The following is a 21,201-nucleotide window of genomic DNA, read 5'->3' on the forward strand; positions in this document are numbered from 1 at the left end:
CAGGTAAAATAATATGATTAATATAGATCAACTATTGTAGCAGGAAGCATTTTATCAGGATAAAAAATTAGAATCTTTAACAAAAATATGTTTAAATATTGAATTATTCAAATATTTTATGAAGAAACAATGACATACCTTTACCAAACGACCTGGTTGTAGAAAAGGTAAGCAGTATTTTGGTTTGTGAATATATTCTTCAATTTCTTTACCCAATTTGGCAAGCTGCTGTCTAATCTTATAATAGATAACCACACTTTCTTCATTGGGAATTACTATTTTATTATACTGTTCTTCTGAATTCTTTACCTCTGTAAATAGAACACATGTACAAAATTAAAAAGTTACACATCTTATTTAAGTTATACCCAAGACATTGGATTTTTTCTATTAGGTTTTTGCAAATGTAGTTGCGGTTTTTGTTTACCTTCCTGTAAGTCTCTATGTGTTTAGCTATCCAAAAGCTCCCCAAACCCTGTCCTCTTGTGCCTTTTGTGGAGGCTTTATTGGATAGACATGACTGACAACTGCGAAGAAATGTGGTCGGTTACAATCTATTACTAACAGACTGAGTGGGAAAACCCAGCAAGATCTGCCCATTACGATTTTTGTTTTTGCGCCTTTCCGTATAGCATTTCTTCCTCCAAGGTATGACGCAGGATCTCTTTTGAAATGAGTGCCTTGTGACCTAAAATCAGACAAGGTAGGTCAGAGAATTTTTTTAGGTCAGTCTCCAAAACAGAAAAACTGGAGATGATTCCTGCCTTGGGGAGAAAAAGCAGCAGGTGAAAGGAAGGCAGCAGAAGGTCAGAGAGAGAATCTATCTTCTGGGACCCGCTTCTGACCCAACATTATAACAAAAGACTAATAAAGGCTATGGTAGTTATAACCCAGGAACCATGGACAAAAACCAACCAATAAATCACAGGCCACACCCTGGTTTTTTGTTAATATGGATCTCATATTAACAGGATATATAATTTCAAAGATATTGGCATATTATTAGACTTGTATTTAGTCATTAATTAGATCAGTCTACCATTAAATGATATGAATATATCTCTTAGGGTGAGGCCATGCAGGTTTGCAGGCTTTTATTTGATCTTGCCTGGTTTTAAAAGTAGGAGTCATCTTGGCAAATATACAGTTTTATATTTTTAGGCATTTGGTATAATTGAACTAGGATATAATTGTTTGGAGCTTCTTTAGAGGTATTAACTAATAGTGGATTTTTAAAATGTGTAACTCCATTTTTAAAATCCATAGCCTTTTTTTTTTCTTTTTTTTTTAGAGACAGAGTCTCGCTCTGTCGCCCAGGCTGGAGTGCAGTGGCGTGATCTCGGCTCACTGCAAGGTCTGCCTCCTGGGTTCACGCCATTCTCCTGCCTCAGCCTCCCGAGTAGCTGGGACTACAGACACCTGCCACCATGCCCAGCTAATTTTTGTATTTTTAGTAGAGACGAGTTTCACCGTGTTAGCCAGGATGGTCTTGATCTCCTGACCTCGTGATCTGCCCGCCTTGGCCTCCCAAAGTGCTGGGATTACAGACGTGAGCCACCAAACCCGGCCTTTTGCTTGTTTTTTTTGAGACAGTCTTGGCTCACTGTAACCTCTGCCTCACAGGTTTAAGTGATTCTCCTGCCTCAGCCTCCTGAATAGCTGAGATTACAGGCGTGCCACACCATGCCCAGCTAATTCTTGTATTTTTAGTAGGGACGGGGGTTTCACCATGTTGGCCAGGCTGGTCTTGAACTCCTGACCTCAAGTGATCCACCTGCCTTGGCCTCCCACAGTGCTAGAATTACAGGCGCGAGCCACCACACCTGACCTATAAAATCTATAGTTTTTAAATACCCTTCCTTCTTTTTTAAAAAAATCTATGGAAGGGACATTAGAATTGGCCACAATGTTGGTCTAGATTTTAGGCAGCAAGAGTAGCCTAGCACTATCTCCTCCACATTGTATATTTAGATGTGATAAAGTTATACAGGTATAGAACTAGTGCCATTTAATTAATGAAGCGCTACAGCGAATTCTAAAAAGATCTAAGAGATTTGTTTCCAAATGAAGCGCTACAGCGAATTCTAAAAAGATCTAAGAGATTTGTTTCCACTTTAATCGCTAATATCATGGGCCTAATTACAGTCACTGCAATGGCCACCACTGACGGAATGGCATTACACCAATCCATTCAAACGGCTCATTCTGTTAATGATTGGCAAGCAAATTCCACCCAAATGTGGAATTCTCAACAAGGCATCAATCAAAAATTGGCAAATCAATGATTTAAGACAGTCTGTTATTTGGCTCAGGGAATCGGGTAGTGAGTCTCGAACATCACAAGCAAATGCAGTGTGACTGGAATACTTCGGATTTCTGCATCACCCCGTGTTCCTGTAACGAGACTGATCATTCATGGGAAATGGTCAAAGGACATCTTCTAGGTAGGGAAGATAATTTATCATTGGACATAACTAAATTAAAGCAACACATTTTTGAAGCCTCTCAAGCTCACTTATCCATTGTGCCTGGAGCTGAGGCGTTAGATCAGGTGGCAGAAAATCTTTATGGATTAAACCCCACAACTTGGATTAAGTCTGTTGGGGGCTCCACTGTAATAAATTTTGGTATTATGTTTCTCTGTTTAATCGGCTTGTTTTTAGTGTGCCGGACCAGTCAAAGAATCCTGCATCAAAATCGAGAGAATGAACAAGCCTTCATCGCCATGGCACATTTATATAAAAAGAAAGGGAGAGATGTTGCGGGAAGTCAGGGACCCCAAACGGAGGGACCGGCTGAAGCCATGGCAGAAGAACGTAGATTGTGAAGATTTCATGGACGTTTATTAGTTCCCCAAATTAATACTTTTGTAATTTCTTATACCTGTCTTCACTGCAATCTCTAAACATAAATTGTAAAGATTTCATGGACACTTACCACTTCCCCAATCAATACCCTTGTGATTTCCTATGCCTGTCTTTACTTTAATCTCTTAATCCTGTCAGCTGAGGAGGATGTATATCGCCTCAGGACCCTGTAATAATTGCATTAACTGCACAAATTGTACAGCATGTGTGTTTGGGCAATATGAAATGTGGGCACCTTGAAAAAAGAACAGGATAACAGCAATTGTTCAGGGAATAGGGGAGATAACCTTAAACTCTGACTGCCAGTGAGCCGGGCGGAACAGAACCATATTTCTCTTCTTTCAAAAGCAAATGGGAGAAATATTGCTGAATTCTTTTTCTCGGCATGGAACATTCCTGAGAAAGAGAATGCGCACCTGGAGGTGGGTCTCTGAACTGGCCACCCTGGGCGTAGCCGTCTCTCATGGTCGAGACTGCCAGGGTGAAATAGACCCCAATCTCCCATAGCGCTCCCAGGCTTATTAGGAAGAGAAAATTCCCACCTAATAAATTTTGGTCAGATCGGCTGATCTCAAAACTCTGTCTCCTGATAAGATGTTATCAATGACAATGGTGCCTGAAACTTCATTAGCAACTTTAATTTCACCTGGGTACTGTGGTCCTGTGATCTCGCCCTGCCTCCACTTGCCTTGTGATATTCTACTACCTTGTAAAGTACCTGATGTCTGTGACCCACACCTATTTGCACACTCCTTCCCCTTTTGAAACTCCCTAATAAAAACTTGCTGGGTTTTGCGGCTTGTGGGGCATCACGGAACCTATCGACATGTGATGTCTCCCCTGGACGCCTGGCTTTAAAATTTCTCTCTTTTGTACTCCGTCCCTTTACTTCTCAAGCTGGCCGACGCTTAAGGAAAATAGAAAAGAACCTACATGAATATCAGGGCAGGTTCCCCGATAATTAGGCAAATAGTTGTATTGATTTTCAGTCTATTTTGTCAGATGGGATGAAGGTACAATTCATCCTACATGGCTCTTAGGAATTTTGATAAAAGGGTTAAATATATAGTTGCAGTTTTCTGTTTAGGAATTATTTCTTTTTAGCATTTGTAGTGGTAGCCCTGGTCTTAGGACCATTCTATCAGGTAAAGAAGGAAACAAAAGTTGTTCTTTTGAGGTACTGTGTTTTAAGAAACACAAGTGTTTTTTCGGCTAGGCGCAGTGGCTCACACCCATAATCCCAACACTCTTGAGAGGCTGAGGCAGGAGGAGGATACCTTCAGCTCAGGAGTTCAAGATCAGCCTGGGAGAGACAGTGAGATTCCATCTCTACAAAAATAAAAAATTAGGTTGGTGTGATGGTACACACCTGTAGTCCTAGCTACTTGGGAGGCTGAGGTTGGAGGATTCCTTGAGCCCAGGAGGTTGAGGCTACAGTGAGCTATGATTTTGCCAGTGCACTCCAGTCTGGGCAACAGAGACCCTGCCTCCAAAAAAAAAAAAAAAAAAAGTGTTTTTAATATATATATATATATATATATGTATTTTTTAAATGTTTTTTGAGACAGTCTTGCTCTGTTGCCCAGGTTAGAGTTCAGTGGCACAATCTCGGCTCACTGCAACCTCTGCCTCCTGGGTTCATGCGATTCCCTGCCTCAGCCTTCCAAATAACTGGAATTACAGGTGTGTGCCACCACGTGCAGCTAAATTTTGTATTTTTAGTAGAGATGGGGTTTCGCCATGTTGGCCAGGCTGGTCTCGAACTCCTGGCCTCAAGTGATCCACTCACCTCAGTCTCCCAAAGTTCTGGGATTACAGGCGTGAGCCACCATGTCTGGCATTTTTTGTATTTTTTATGTCACGTAACGGTAACTAACACAGAAGAAGCCTTCTGTGACTCCATGTGTGAGGGTTTTTCTTCCCTACACACCAAGCAGTGGATGCCAGCTGGGTGTCCTCTAATTTAATTTTGACATTATCCACCTGGAGACAGCATCGGGTCTCACAGGTTGAGAGTTCAGTCCCCAAGACTGCCCCCACCCCTATCCCCACTAGTCACAAGTTAAGGCCTCCAAAATTTTAGACACTAGTCACAAGTCACAAGTTTAGACACTAGTCACCAGTTAGGGCCTCCAAAAAATTTAACAAATTGAAATTTTTACAACTTCCTCTTTAGGTCTGATTATTTTTGTGTGTATAAGTAGCTCACAAAACTCGAAAAAACACATTATCAGTTTATCACAAAAATATTTTTTTTTCTTTTTTTTATTATTATACTTTAGGTTTTAGGGTACATGTGCACAATGTGCAGGTTTGTTACATATGTATCCATGTGCCATGTTGTTTTGCTGCACCCATTAACTCGTCATTTAGCATTAGGTATATCTCCTAATGCTGTGCCTCCCCCCTCCCCCCACCCCTACAAAAATATTTTTAAAAATAGATAAAAAAATATATAAGACAAAGTCTAAAAAGGTCCCAAACACAAGAGCTTTTGTCCCCACAGAGATGGAGTGCACCATCTTCCTCAACAAATAAATTTTTGTTTCCTTCCTATAAGTCTCTTCATATTTAGCTGTCCAAAAGTTCCCCAAATCCTGTCCTCCCTGGACATTTTATAGTGACTTTTAATTAGATGGACATAATTCACAACTATATATAATTAAACAAAAAATACATAATCTAATACTAATGGAGTAAAAAATCCAAGAAAGCCCATTTATTTAAAATTTTTGGGTCTCTCTATACAACATTTCTTCCTCCAAGACATAAGACAGAATCCCCTTTAAAATGGTGGCCTTATGACCTATAATAAGACAAAATAAGTCAAAAAAATGTATTATGAACAGATCTAAGACAAAAAGACCAAAAAAAAAAAAAAAAAAAGAAAAAGAAAAAGAAACAATCCTGCCTTAAAATAAATAAATAAAAAACAAAACTAGGTTAAAAAAAAAAATCTAATTTCTAAGGTCTATTTCTAAGGCCTAAAGTGCCCCAACGTTTTAACAAGACTATATACAACAAAGGGTATAAAAATTATAAGCCAAAAACCATAGACAAATACACACACACACACCACAGTTTTAAATTTTGGTAAAATCCAATTTCTTTTTTTCTTCTGTTGTTCATGTTTTTGGTGTCACAGATAAGAAATCACTGCCAAATCCAGAATTATGTAAATTCACACCTATGTTTTTTCCTAAGAGTTTTAAATTTTTAGCACTTATATTGAGAACTTTATCTATTTTTAGTTACTTTTTGTATATGGCATGAGGTAAGGGTGCGACTTTATTATGCATGTTGCAATCCTTTTGTTTCAGCACTACTTGTTGAAAAATCAGTTGACAACAGATGTACAGGTTTACTCCTGGACTCACAATTCTACTCCACTGATCTGTATCGAACTGCTCTATGTAACCAGTGTGCTTCAGTTTCTTAATTTGCAAAATGAGGATAACAATAGTGCACATATCCCCACAAAGCTTTCCTAGGGACTGACAAAAGACACAGAATATACTTAGCTAACAGTATAGCTCATGGTAAACAGAAAAGATATTGCTACTGTATTGTTATTATGTTTATTTATCATCAACCTTTTCACAGACTGTTCCTAGAGCTCTAAGTTCTAGTCTTTTGTACTACCTTGGGCATACTGCATCATCCTGGTTATTTTTAAACGAACTGCATCACTGCTTACAGGAGCTGTATTTCAGTCATTAAAGACTACAATACCATCCATAACAACATGCATTATGGCAGTAAACATTATCACGAAAAAAAAATTAAACCCTATAAAAGAATATTTGACAGACTAAAGTCATTAAGAGTTATATGAAAATGAAGACTGTATACTGAAATGATGATCCTGCTGCCCCGCCCAGAGTTACATATAACATTCTATTTGTAGGAATCAGGGGAGCACTAAAAGGCAGCACAGACCAGAGGAATTTAAGAAAATGATATAAGGAAATATCTATGGGGGTAACAGGGAAGCATCCAGGAAGATTTTTTTTTTATATCACTCCAAATTACTTCAGTGCTCAGACTATTTAACTAATGAGTCAAAAGTTTGAAAGATATTTTAAGAAGTCACATTTATTTTGTATCCAGGACTCTAACTACAGCTACATACCACTCCAGAAAATTATTAACTTTAGGTACAGTCTTTTTTCTCCATATTAAACAAACAAAAATCAGTTTCTCTAATCTTTTCTCATGTTAAAAAAAACTGGTTTTATATCTTTCAAAATTGATAATATACATGTAACAAATTAGAAAACGAAGACATAAATTAATGAGGCAACTTGCTTGTGAGACTGCCACTATGAAGCAAATTAACTTAATTTAAGGATAGTACCTCTTCCACCCCAATCAGACAGTTGAGGAACTTTAGTATAAGAAGCTAGTTTAACTGCAGTGCAATTGAGAAGACCCCATGGGTCATTGCCATAGGAAAGCCTCAGAATTTCAGAAGATAGCATGTAAAATATGCCCATAAACTCTTAAGACAGCTTGCAACCAATTTCTTCCTCTCGAGGAAGATCAGAGATGGTAGTTGCAAAAACAGTATATAATATAGTATATAATAGTGTATACAACAGATAAACCTGGGAGTGACTGGAAAATGAACTGCCATGCTCAGAACTAAGCAAATTTTACAAAGTAAAAGCATAGATTGCTTTACTGCTCTATGGCAATACTATCAGTTTTTGCAACAAGCACTTACTGAGCATTTAACATAGATTATCTCATTTAATTCTTATAACTTGGATGCACTGTATATTATCCCAACTTCATAAACAAACTAAGGCTCAGGTAGCCTTGATCCAAGCCCTCATCTAACTGTATAGCTCTTCCTATTACCACTGGCATTTTAATGAAACTAAATAAAAAGACTAAGTATGTATTTTTCTTTTCAGTAAGGGTAGAGTAAAATCCAAGGACCTCTACTCTTATGGTTCACTGAAAAATGTACTGTTGATTAGATAAATCAAAACGAAAAACATCTCATATATGTGAGCCATCTGTTACAATGAATAAAACATTCTACCAATTCTACACTTCCAAAGACAATAGCCCACATTTTAATTTTGGTATCTTTAAGGTGGTAAAAATAATACCAGTGCCTTGAAAAGGCTCTAGTAGTATCTGCAACAAAAGAAGTATACTCCTGCAAGTAATGAGTGAAAATAGGAATGAACTCCATTCAGGATGTATTCTCTCACACTACATGGTCTGTTTGATCATTAACACTCAGCTCTGCAAACTATACTAGAGGTGTTTCAATTCCCTTATTCCTCTTTCATCACTCAAATTCCTACCCCTTCCATTAAAAAGTATGTTATACTTTTGACAGTATTTTTACTTACTGGTTTCAGGTAGTTAGAAAAACAGAGCCTGCCCCTTTAAAACCAGAGGTAGAGAAATGCAGGGATAATTCAATTCCAAGTAGATACAAGTATACAGAAGCAATGCCAGTGAGCAAAGATCATGTTACTCACAATCCTTTTAAAAGGTAAGTCAGAACCACATTGAAAAAACAAAACACAAAAGCTGGGGACTGTGAAGACAGAGGACATGAGATGGAAATGTCTACCTAAATGGAAGAAACCGAGGCAAAATTAACAGTTTACATGCGCCAAGGCTGAGGACTGCAGCCAGAGATACACTTCTAAGTTCGGGAAGTGCTCTAGAGACAAAAGAGGGGCTCAAATTTCTAAAGAAAAAGGGATAATCAGGGCCAGGCACAGTGGCTCACGCCTATAATCCCAGCACTTTGGGAGGCCGAGGCGGGTGGATCACCTGAGGTTGGGAGTTCGAGACCAGCCTGACCAACATGCAGAAACCCCGTCTCTACTAAAAATACAAAATTAGCTGGGCGTGGTGGTGCATGCCTGTAATCCCAGCTACTTTGGAGGCTGAGGCAGGAGAATCACTTGAACCTGGGAGGTGGAGGTTGCGGTGAGCCGAGATCGTGCCATTGCCTGGGCAACAGGAATGAAACTCCGTCTCAAAAAAAAAAAAAAAAAAAGAAGAAGAAAGAAAAAAAAGAGATGAATTAGAAGAGGGGCTAGATTACAAAAGCTGTCAGGAATTCTCATTGGTAAACAGAAATAACACGGGTTAGTGACTGGCTATACAGTGGCTTCAAAAGGTAATTATTTAGTACCAAGGGCAGGAGACTTGAGACTTGACGTCGGTTATATTTCAAATTACTTTCTCGGCCTGAAAATTGAAAGGGGCTCCCATTCCTCAGGTAAAAGGTTTTCTTTTTAATTTCTCAGAGAAATGGTGGAATGTTTAAATTCAAGTGAGTAGTAGAATCCTGCTCTAAGTCATACTGAACAATCTCTGGGTCCAGCCAGAAGTCAGAAAACAGGCTTTAAAAAAATGGGATAATACTTGGGAGTTTTCCCTCTATCCTCCACTGTACCAGGGATGCTTTTAAGAAGTAATTTACTGCTTATCACAATGTAAAAAGAAAAAGAAACAAAATAAACGTAGGTGCACCAATATACATTTCTGTTTTACTTGGTTATTCAGTCTCCAAAGCAGTCCAACTGCTAGCTGTGCATGTATGTATAATTATCCTACTCATGCATGACTGTGCTAACTGCTTAGGAGGAATACTTTAATTTCCTTTTTTAAGTATTAAACTAGCTTGTAATCTTACACCTGTTTCAATGACAGCATCTGAAATTTCCATGATATAAGGTAAAATTAATACTAAGTACTAATCTGATTTTAACACCTCCTTAATTCACACTCAAATCCAAAGTGTATTTAAACCTTGTTCATCTTTATTATTAATTTTATTTTCAATACAATACAATAAAATTTATTATAAATACAATTTTTGGTGGGAGAAGGGGATTTATAGCTCTTTTAAAAATACACTTCTCTGAGACTAGAATCATACTTTTCTATCTCTTTGCTAAGACCATAGTGTATCCGCCAAACGAGGGGCATTATTAATAACTTTTACAAGAAATTAATAAAATGTAATATGATTTGAAATTATACATTTGTCATGTTATAAGGTTTTTAAAGAAATATTCAAAAATCTGCTTATGGAAATTTACTAAAGGTGAGTGTTGAGATCATCCAGCTCACATTTTAAGAAACTGTCATCTCTGATTTTTTTTTTCAATTAGATTACTACATTTATTCTCATCACTTTATTAATGGTGAAACCCTGTATCTACAGAAAATACAAAAATTAGCCAGGCATGGTGGCACATGCCTATAGTTCAGCTGAGCTGGAAGGATCAATTGAGCCTGGTAAACTGAGGCTGCACTGAGTTGTGTTCGTACCACTGCACTCCAGCCTAGGCGACAGAACAAGACCCCATCTAAAATAAAGTAAAATAAGAGTGGAATTGTCCTATATACTCATGATAGAAAGGAATCTCCAATTTGTCTTGTTAAATAAATCATGATACAGTTATAAAATTGAAACATTATTCAGTCATTAAAAATCATGATTTCATGAAATTAAAACTTTTTTTTTTTTTTTTTTTTTTGAGATGGAGTCTCGCTCTGTCGCCCAGGCTGAAGTGCAGTGGTACAATCTCGGCTCACTGCAACCTCTGCTCCCGGGTTCAAGCAATTCTCCTGCCTCAGCCTCCCAAGTAGCTGGCATTACAGGTGCCCACCACCATGCCCGGCTAATGTTTTTGTATATTTAATAGAGATGGGGTTTCATCATGCTGGCCAGGCTGGCCTCGAACTCCTGACCTTAAGTTATCTGCCCACCTGGGCCTCACAAAGTGCTAGGATTACAGGTGTGAGCCACCGCACCTAGCCGAAATTAAAACTTTAAAAGCCAGAATCAATGAGCTACCAAATACAAAGCATTTAATAAAAGGCTAGGCATAAGGTAAATATTTAACAAATGATATTAATTATAAGCATTATCATTACCAGTATAAGTATCATTATTACAAAAACTCCACATCTAATTTTGCCTTTAAAAAGCAAACTTATTCATGAAACAAAATAGAAAAACTCCGAAGTGTTAACAGTGGTTGGGTAGCTATTTCTGTGTGAGATTACAAATGATTTTAACTTTCCTCTATCTTTTATTACATTTTTTCCTTTTTACGATGACTATGCAGAATATTTTTATAAGATTTATCCAAACCAGTGGTTTATTTTTTTTCACATTCAAGTGAAAACCAGTACTTTAAATCATTGCCTCCATTTTAGCTTTTAATCAGCTCTTATGACCATCAGTCACACTACCCTCTAAGGTAAGAATCAATGTACAATTCCACTTGAACATAATTACCATAGGACATTTACTTTTTGTGCTTTAGTAAGCATTACCTTAATATTAAGAACTGAAGATTCCAAAAAGCTAAACTCTAATCCAAGTTAAAGCATTATATTTCCCTAAACATTCACAGGCTTATGCCAGGGCACTCTTTCATAATGAGAAATGGTGAAAGGACAAGGCTAATACGCATGTGCTTCTTTTTTTTTTTTTTTTTTTTTTTGAGTCAGAGTCTCCCTTTGTCACCAGGCTGGAGTGCAGTGGTGTAATCTTGGCTTACTGCAACCTCCACCTCCCGTGTTCAAGCGATTCTCCTGCCTCAGCCTCCCAAGTAGCTGGGACTACAGAAGCCCACCACCATGCCCAGCTCATTTTTTGTATTTTTAGTAGAGACGGGGTTTCACCATGTTCGCCAGGATGGTCTCAATCTCTTGACCTCGTGATCCACCCGCCTCGGCCTCCCAAAGTGCTAGGATTACAGGCATGAGCCACTGTGCCCGGCCGCATGTGCTTCTTACAGGTCAAGTTTTAATATACTAGGCTTTGTGTTATTTCATTATTCAGGACCATGAATTATATGAGATATATGCACAAGACAAGAATTATACTAAATTTGAGCCAACTATAGAAAAGTTTCCTGCCAGCGTTTTCTTTCCTTCATTTTGAAATGTTCTGTTCAGTTACAATGACCAGACTACAGTTGTGCAGTCCATTACGTATGAACCAAAATTTACCTTACAAAAAAAAAAGCCAAAGCAGCCAATAATGCAGACATTTTGCTAGTTAGTCTCCTAGCAACACTAAGCTCTGTTATGGTATTTTATACTTACTCTCTACTACTCCTGGAATTGCTCTATAATGCTGAAACTGGTAGAAGGATTTTTCCAACATGTACTCAGGATTAATTTCTTCTACACGTAGTAAGTTCAAAACCATGTTGTAGGTCAAATGGAAAGCACTATTTAGAGGATCAGCGGAGCCCTAAGAGAGAAAAAAAATGTCAATTTTGTAGTTTTCCAAATAAATTTACACAAGTACCTTTAACCTACTATAGTGCTTAATAACATAGTCTACATTAAGAAATACTAAAGAAATGTATTAGTTCTATCCTTTAGTTGACCAATACAAAATAAAACCATTGGTCTTTGGGAAAGTGAAGAGAAAAAAAAATCAGTGTGAAAGTATTTAAAATACTGTTTGCCAAATGTGTAGCTCTCTGCCCTCTAAGCATATGACAGGATTGCTCTTTGTGGTCCCCCACTGCGAGGCTGCTCACTGCGACCTTGAAATCTTGGGCTCGAGCAACCCTCCAGTCTCAAGCCTCCCAAGTAGCCGTGATTACAAGCATGTGCCACCATCCCCGGCTAATTTTTTATTATTTTGTAGAGATAGAGATCTCACTGTATTACCCAGACTGGTCTTGAACTCCTGGGTTGGCTCAATCCTCCAACCTCAGCCTCCCAAAATGATGGGATTATAGGCAGACTATTCTTTATCTACACTTTAATTCCTTTTTGTCTTCCTAACTGCGGCTGTTACTCAAGAGCTAGACTAATGACTAGACAGTAAAATAAGTTATACTGTAGAATTTTATTATAGAATAATGCAACCTAAACTCACAAGGTTTATATCCAAAATAGTTCCTTCACACATAAACTTCTCTTTCAGCAGTGTCTCTTTGGAAGTTTATTTTTTTTTATTTTTTATTTTTTAGATGGGGTCTCGCTGTGTAGCCCAGGCTGGAGTGCAATGGCATGATCTCAGCTCACTGTAACCTCTGCCTCCCGGGTTCAAGCAATTCTCCTGCCTCAGCCTCCCAAGTAGCTGGGACTATAGGAGTGTGCTACCAGGCCTAGCTAATTTTTTGTATTTTTAGTAGAGACGGGATTTCAGTGTGTTAGCCAGGATAGTCTCGATCTCCTGACCTCTCCGCCCACCTTGGCCTCCCAAAATGCTGGGATTACAGGCATGAGCCACCGCGCCCAGGCCTTCAGAAGTATTTTTTAATAAAAATGCTTCAGAAGTATGAAAATGGTTGTGTAGTTATTTAAATAAGAGAATGACCAAATTCTTGGAGGATACATGTAGAAACATTTAGAAGTGCAGTATCACTATGTAGGCCACATATTTCTAAATGGCATAGCAAAATACACAAATACTCTTAGAGTACTCGGGTTCTTAAATTGAAGTCCACAGGACAACCTTATGAAATCCAGAGTTTTAAATGTATGCAGACACGATTTTATGCAGAAAAAGGGGAGACTTCTCATGTGCGTCTCAAGTAAGGATATTTCTTAGTTCCTGAAAACTCAAGAGCCACGTACTTTAGGGAGACAGTAAGTCCCTAAAACCTTGATCTTTACCCACTTTCCTTAAAAATAGGGCCAAAAGGAGTGGTGAAGTTAGTAGGAAAACCAGATTATTGGAGAAAAGAGAGATTAAAGAACTTCAGCTACTTTATAATTTTGCAAACACACTGTTTGCAGACTTTCCTGTTATTTTTTCTTCTATGATTATGTCCACTAAGAAATCTCGGGTTTCAATATAAGAAATGTTTATTTCTAACCCCATGCTCTGCTTCTATATTCCCAACTGCTGTACAAACACCCATGTAAATTCTCAGTCACCTGAAACTCAACATGGCTTTTTGACATTCTATCCAAGTAAGCCCAGCATAGTTCCAACTTACACCTGCTGTACCAGTGTTATTACTAATAGTCCCCTCTTTCACTCTGACAGTATCCCAATTTGGATGATAAATAATATCACTACACTATCTAAAATGAAATTTCTCTCTCTTGCTCTTCCTCATTTCTGACCAACTTTCTCTTTCACATATATTAATGGTTAATGAGTTACTCATTTAAATTCCAGCTTAGGAGTTTGTTTATTCTGCGTTATCTCTCCCTTTTTAATCAATTATTGCAGATTTACTCAATTTGTCTTAGATTAGTCCTTTTGTTTCTTTACCACTGCCACCACTCTAGTCCAAAGGTTCATCAAATCATACCTAGATTATGACAACTACCATCCTAACACCTAGATTCCTATACCGTCATAACTGTTCTCGTTTCAATGTCCTTTCCAGTTTGACTTGCTGCTGCCAGATCAATCTTCCTAAACATGCTTTCACTGTGACATACTACCCTACTCAGCAATAATATATGATTACTTAAAGTAACTGTAGGTACTGAAATCAGTTTCGCAGTCTATACCAAATTTCATTTTATTTTTCCCCAACGAAATAGAATGGAAAATAACATAATACATCATAGCAGAAATGTGTTAAGAAACTTTTATTTCTCAAACACACACCACACAGAAGTGTACTGGACATGTTGTAAACTCTATTGTTTTCTAAAGATAAGGGTAAAAATGGAAAATACTGAGGTTCAGAAGTGAACACTCAATTAGCAATCAAGTTAATAAGCTTATGTCTCTCATCTATAAGTATCCACACAAATCCTTTGTTTTAGCAAAACGAAGAAATCCAAATACATGTTAATTCTCAGTGCTAAAGCCTCTCCTGTTTCCTAAAGTATCATTCTTTCTTTTTAGCCATGAAAATTAAAATGTAACCCCCACTCTGACTCCATTCCTTTGGAGCTTGCCCCACCTACATTCCTCCATAAAGCCTTAAACCACAACCATCTAGTCCAGAATCATCTCAAATTTCCCTGAACTAGAATTATCAGAACTTATATTCTAGCACTGGGCCATATATTGCTTCCTGTTCGCTTTCTATGCATGAATGTAAATATATTCCTTAAGTTTAGAAATGATCACTATTTACTGAGGGCTTAGCATATGCCACTCACTGTACTAATACTAAATCTTCAATTCACAACATTCTTAACAGTTTTCTGTCTCCATTTTAAACAAGAAACAGAGGCTTAGAGAGGTGCAGGGACTTGCCAAGACTAAACAAGTAGGAGCTAAAATCTAGCAGTATCTAAGCTTAAAGTCTTCATGGAGGGCAAGTCATATTGGAACTTATTTTATATACCTATTAATCCAATGCATCCCTCATATTACTAAAAATATAGGAACTCTTTAAGTGTTGATCAAGTACTCTTTTTATGTATTTAATTTGATCAGCTAACTAAAACAAAGTATCAAGAGACAGCCTAATAAGAGGATCACCTAAAATTTAACTGAAACAAGACAGGTAACCAATGATAAAGATATTATGTAAACTTTGAAGGATTCCAGGAAAACTTTGAAGAATTCCTTTTTGCTGATTTGCTTACTGAAAAGATATTAAGATTGAGAGTCAAACATACCAATTTTCTAGAAGAGCTCTTGTAATATTTTATAAATACTAATATAATGATCTCTTACATTTTAGAATATATGGTTCATTTAGGCGAGTAGTTCTAAAAATTAACAGGCTAAATATTTTTGCATTATGAACCATAAAGGTGGAAGATGGAGAAATAAATGTGAGTCTTCCCACTTCTTCAAAGAAGGCCTGTACACTGTTATCTTATGTACAGTTACAGAACTAACTTTAATAGAATAGGTATGTGCTTCTTAAATTTACAAATGATTTAAATAACCAGTAAGGTCAAAATTATTTTTCCTTCAATTCAGGAAAATTTGATTCATTGTTGAAAAGAACACATCACTGACTATTGAAATGAGCACTTTATGTATTCTAAGTAACTAGTATGTTTTAGTCATTTCAGAAATTATAGAAATGGTTTTATTTTGATAAAACCAATAATAACATTTACTCAAAGTACTGTGATATTTTTACATTCTTTGGAAAATATGGGCACTATATTGGAGCACGTATTTCTTCTAGTTATACTGGAAAAACACAATACTTAACTGCTAACAAATAAAAGATGCACTCACCAGTCTTTCTGAAAGGCTGTTTAATAATACACACTTTCTCAATTACTCAACTTTTCATTTGAACAAACGTTATGAAAACTGATTTTTTTTACAGCTCATATCAAGTAATCAAAAATTTATCAGAAGAACTGCTGCCTTGGCTGGGCGTGGTGGCTCATGCCTGTAATACTAGCACTTTGGGAGGCCAAGGTGGGTGGATCACCTGAGGTCAGGAGTTCAAGACCAGCCTGGCCAACATGGCGAAATCCCATCTCTACTAAAAATACAAAAATTAGCTGGGCATGGTGGCACACGCCTGTAATCCCAGCTACTTGGGAGGCTGAGGCAGGAGAATCACTTGAACCCAGGAGGCGGAGGTTGCAGTGAGCCAAGATCACACCACTGCACTCCAGCCTGGGTGACAGAGCAAGAAACTGTCTCAAAAACAAAAACAACAATAACAACAAAAAAAAACAAAAAAACTGCTGCCTTATGTCAAATTCTGTTTAAGCTAATAGCAGATACTTCAACAATAGCAGGACTGGAAAAATTGAACAGGTTTCTCTATTGCTCCTTTAAAAATTAGCCAAGCCAGCCAGCACGATGGTTCATGCCTGTAATCCCAGCACTTTGGGAGGCCAAGGTAGGCAGATGACTTGAGCCCGGGAGTTCAAAACAAGTCTTGGCAACATGGCAAAACCTTGTCTCTACAAAAAATACAAAAAAAAAAGAAAAAAAAAATATTTAGCCAGACGTGGTGGTGCATGCCTGTAGTCCCAGCTACTTGGGAGGCTGAGGTGGGAGGGTCGCTTGAGCCATGGAGGTCAAGGCTGCAGTGAGCCAAGACTGCACCACTGCACTCCAGCCTGGGCAACAGAGCAAGACCTTGTCTCCAAAAAAAACAAAACAAAACAAAAAAAACAAACAAGGCTGGGTATGGTAGCTCATGCCTGTAATCCTAGCACCTTGGAAGGCTGAGACAGGAGGATCCCTTGAGCCCAGGAGATCTAGATCAGCCTGGGCAACAAAGGGAGACCCTGTCTCTACTTAAAAAAAAAAAAAAAAAAAAAAGGCTGGGCACGGTGGCTCATGCCTGTAATCCCAGCACTCTGGGAGGCTGAGGCAGGCAGATCACCTGAGGTCAGGAGTTCGAGACCAGGCTGGCAAACATGGTGAAACCCTGTTTCTACTAAAAAAATACAAAAATTAGCTGAGCGTGGCGGCAGGTGCCTGTAATCCCAGCTACTTGGGAGGCTGAGGCAGGAGAATCGCTTGAACCCGGTAGGTGGAGGCTGCAGTGACCAAGTTAAAAAATTACTCAAGCCATAAAAATGACGGAAAAAAATTATTAAAATATTTCAAATTCACAATCATTAAATTATTTACATGCTCAAATATATAAATATGTGCGTGTATGAATGTACTGAGATTTTGAAAGCTCCAACCGGCAACAAACACGTGTATTTTGCCATGTTTCTAACACCAATAGGAAAAATAATTAAAAATGACAAATAGACTTGAATTATACTAATGTATAAAGTAAACCTACTATTTCTACATATAAGGTGACTATGAAGAAGCTACGTATCTTAATTTTTGAGAAAATGACTTTAAGTACTCAGTATTTCTATTAAAGTTCTGAAATTACTTAAGAATGATCAATTATTTTTGCCTATAAGAAAATATACCTGACATGACTATTTTTTAGCCTATCTACTTTAAGTACATCAAAGAACAAACTGTTATCGCATGTCAAATTGTGTTTAAACTAATAGTTGAAAAATCTATTTGCAAGAGGTACTGAGAAGCAGTACCATATGGTAGTTAGAAGCATAAACTCTGAAATCAGACTGCCCGAGTTCAAAAGCAGGATTTGCCATTTAACAACAACATAGCTCTGGACAAATTTTTTAACCTCTGCACGCCATATTTATAAAATGGAGATAATAACATAATTATCGTAATTAATATTTGGAACATATTTAATATTCAGTAAGTATTAGTTGTTACAAATACTGAATAAGCTGCTTATAAATTCCTTAATGATAGTAAAACTACCTGGAAAAAAACCTAGAGGAAAAAAGTTGCATGCCAGTCTTGATAAAAGAAATATGCCTAGAAATGCAGACACACAAACAGGTACTCCTTTCAATCAGTCAAACTGTATAATATTCAAAGTGAAATGTTCTCCTTTATACCCCAAGGATGGCTATTAACCAAAAGGGCAGCTAACAAGTGCTGGCTAGAATGTAAAGAAATTAGAAGCCTCATATAATGCTTGTGGGAATGTAAAATGGTGCAACTACTAAAGAAAACAGTCTGGCAGTTCCTCAAAAGGTTACACATAGATTTACTCTATGACCCAGCAATTCCATTCCTAGGTACACAGTCAGGAGAGAAAAAACACATATTCAAGTAAAAACTTGTAAAAAAAAAAAAAAAAAAAAAGTTCATAGCAGCATTATTCACCATAGCCGAAACATGGAAACAATCCAAATGTCCATCCACTGATGAACAGATCAAGTTTGGCATACCCATACAATGAAATGTTATTCAGCAATGAAAAGGAATGAAGTATTGATAGATGTTACAACGTGCATAAAACTTGAAAACATTAGGCTAAGTGAAAAAAAGCCAGATACAAAAGGGTACACATTATATGAGTCTGTTTATATGAAATGTCCACAACAGACAAATCCGTAGAGACAGAAAGTAAATTTGTTGTCTAGGGCTTGGGGTAGGGGTAGTCTTGTGAAGAAAGAAGAGTGACTGTTAATAGGTACAGGGGTTTCTTTCTGGATTGATGAAAATATTCTAAAATTGATTGTGGTGATGGTGACAAAACTATGAATATATTAAAAACCATGGAAATGAGTGACTTGTGTGGTATGTGAATTATAGCTCAATAAGTCTATTAGAAAAGTTAATTTTAAAAATGCAATGAAAGGTGATACAACTTTACACTTAACAAGGTAACGAATCCAGAAACGTCAAGTAAATGGAATGGAAACTGCACTAAAGGAACCAGATGCTGTCATTAAAATATTACCTCCTATAATCTGGCAACCCGATTCTGTTCTTTCCATACACACAGTACAAGGAAAGAAAAATGGCATGTGTTATATCTGGCACAATTAGAGAAAAGAATAAAAATACAAATTTTCAGCCTTGTTTAATTTTCCTTTCATGAAGCACTAAAGAGGTTTCCAAGTGTTAATCTCTAAAGTTGAAAATAAGACACCATATGATTATTATGAATACGTACAGACAAGCTTTGTCTTCACTCATGTAAAGACATATAAAGATATACACACCTTCATCAATTTTGCTTCAACATACCAAGCTTCATTATGACTATATCTCAAATTCTCCACAAAGTTCCCAAGTCTAAAAAGTTAGACACACAATCTGTTTCATAGATACTGACCTAAGTGTGTCTTAACATGTTTTGAAGTAGCTACTTTTAAGTAGCTAATAAGCTGGCAATTAATTTTGTGTTTTTAACTAAAGTTTCCTATCTTATTAACACTCTTCTCTATATGGATAAGAAAAAAAGCAAACAGGCCAAGCTTCCTTGAGAAGCTCTTCAAAACAAAATCCTAGACCATCCAAAGCATAAATACTAAGCAAGCAAAATAAAAGTCTAATCTGCAATAAAGCTTAAAATGTGTCCTTTATGATTGGGATATTTATAATCAATAGGGTAAACTGTAAAGGTAGATTGCTGAATTAACCTATTAAGCTATCTGGGCTTGCAAAGGTAGAGGAAGCTCATTGCCTGCCCAAAACACTTGATTATCAATCACATGCCCTACTTTCTATTCTACCAGATAAAGAACAACTTGTGCAGTGGATGGGTCAAATAAAGAGATTTCTTAAATTTGAAGGAGAAAGTAAACATTTCTGCCCTCTCTGGAGATCTTCACACCCTATCCATTACATGAGTTGCTCTCCACCTATTAGGTGAAGTAGGATACAAGATGTTGGTATTTTGAGTAATCACACCCTTCCATCTTCCCAAGCCCAGATAGTTTTAGTATATTAACTCATTTCACTTAGGTGTCTGACTGACACAACCAATTCTGAAATGGCTCCTGAAGTATATTTCTGGAATTCTTGGTAAAGGTACAGAATCTTAATGTAGTTTACCTTAAGTAATTGTTTTCCAATTGTTGGGCTCATCTTTTCATCTACCATAAGAATTACAATTCCTCTATCATCCATTCCTCTCCTTCCAGCACGACCAGACATCTGAATGTATTCACCAGAAGAAATCTGAATGAACATAGTTAAAATTCAGAGTTTAGGAAAAAAACTGGTAAAAAACATATTCTTAAAATTTCTTTTTGTAAAATTTATAACAAGTTATAAACTCTAAGAAAGGAAACATGATTAAAAACAACATGAGGTTTTAGAAGAGTTAAAGTCGAAGCACAAAAATGCAAAACATGTGAGAATAATGTTTCAAACCCACATCACGCCGACATAACAAAACTAAATTTTAGACTTATTATCATTTTGGATCTAAAATTTATGCTTTTAATCTAAATTTAAAGCCTAAAATTTAGGCTTTTAAAAATTTTGGCTTTTCACAGTAAGCCAATTACTGTTAATTATGCTTACAAATATATGACAGCTTCTGAGAAATACTGGCTAATTCACTGGCAGTAAAAAATACCTTTGAGCTGGATATTCTGGAAAACAGCAAAATCTAAGAATGCAATGACCCAAACTCAACCAAATATCAATTCTGACTTGATCATAATTAACTTTCTGAATCTGCAAAATGAGATGACTATAATTCATGCTTTTTGAAAAAACAAAATTCCTATTTTCTTGGTATGTATGCTTGGAGTTTGGTTGAGTCCGTCTGTCACCAGGAACAACCTGATAGAGGAAGGTTAGCCTCCTGTATACAGGCTTTCAGGGCACCACTGAACCACTTCAACGCTGGGCAAAGTTTTTTCTTTAAGTACATGTGTACTTTTCTCCTGTGGAAAGGGTCCAGATTCTTTTTAAAAAATTGTAACTCAAAAAGAGTTAAAAACAACTATAGGTCACAATGCTGATGCCTGAGGATGGTGGTGGCAGTCCTAGCTCACACATGGTTAACAGAGCTGCTGAGACGCTGAAAGCCCACTGCCTGTATGAGGTATAGATGGAACACTGCCTACAGAGCAGATCCCACCAGCCTCACTGGAGAAGATGCCTTTATGTCCA

The 21,201-nt window shown here is 37.2% G+C and overlaps 1 protein-coding gene across 1 annotated transcript in view; it reads right to left on the bottom strand.

Annotated features, from left to right (window-relative positions):
- The window catches only part of MTREX (Mtr4 exosome RNA helicase), a 119,405-nt gene that overhangs the window by 46,846 nt on the left and 51,358 nt on the right, over positions 1 to 21,201 (bottom strand). The window contains exons 15-17 of the mRNA XM_055253160.2: positions 20,131 to 20,256; positions 11,973 to 12,123; positions 139 to 311 (exon numbers count right to left, since the gene is read on the bottom strand). Of these exons, the coding sequence (XP_055109135.1) occupies positions 139 to 311; positions 11,973 to 12,123; positions 20,131 to 20,256 (450 nt within the window). The remainder of the gene's footprint in view (positions 1 to 138; positions 312 to 11,972; positions 12,124 to 20,130; positions 20,257 to 21,201) is intronic.

The sequence above is a fragment of the Symphalangus syndactylus genome, chromosome 18 (assembly GCF_028878055.3).
Source record: "Symphalangus syndactylus isolate Jambi chromosome 18, NHGRI_mSymSyn1-v2.1_pri, whole genome shotgun sequence".
Taxonomy (NCBI): domain Eukaryota; kingdom Metazoa; phylum Chordata; class Mammalia; order Primates; family Hylobatidae; genus Symphalangus; species Symphalangus syndactylus.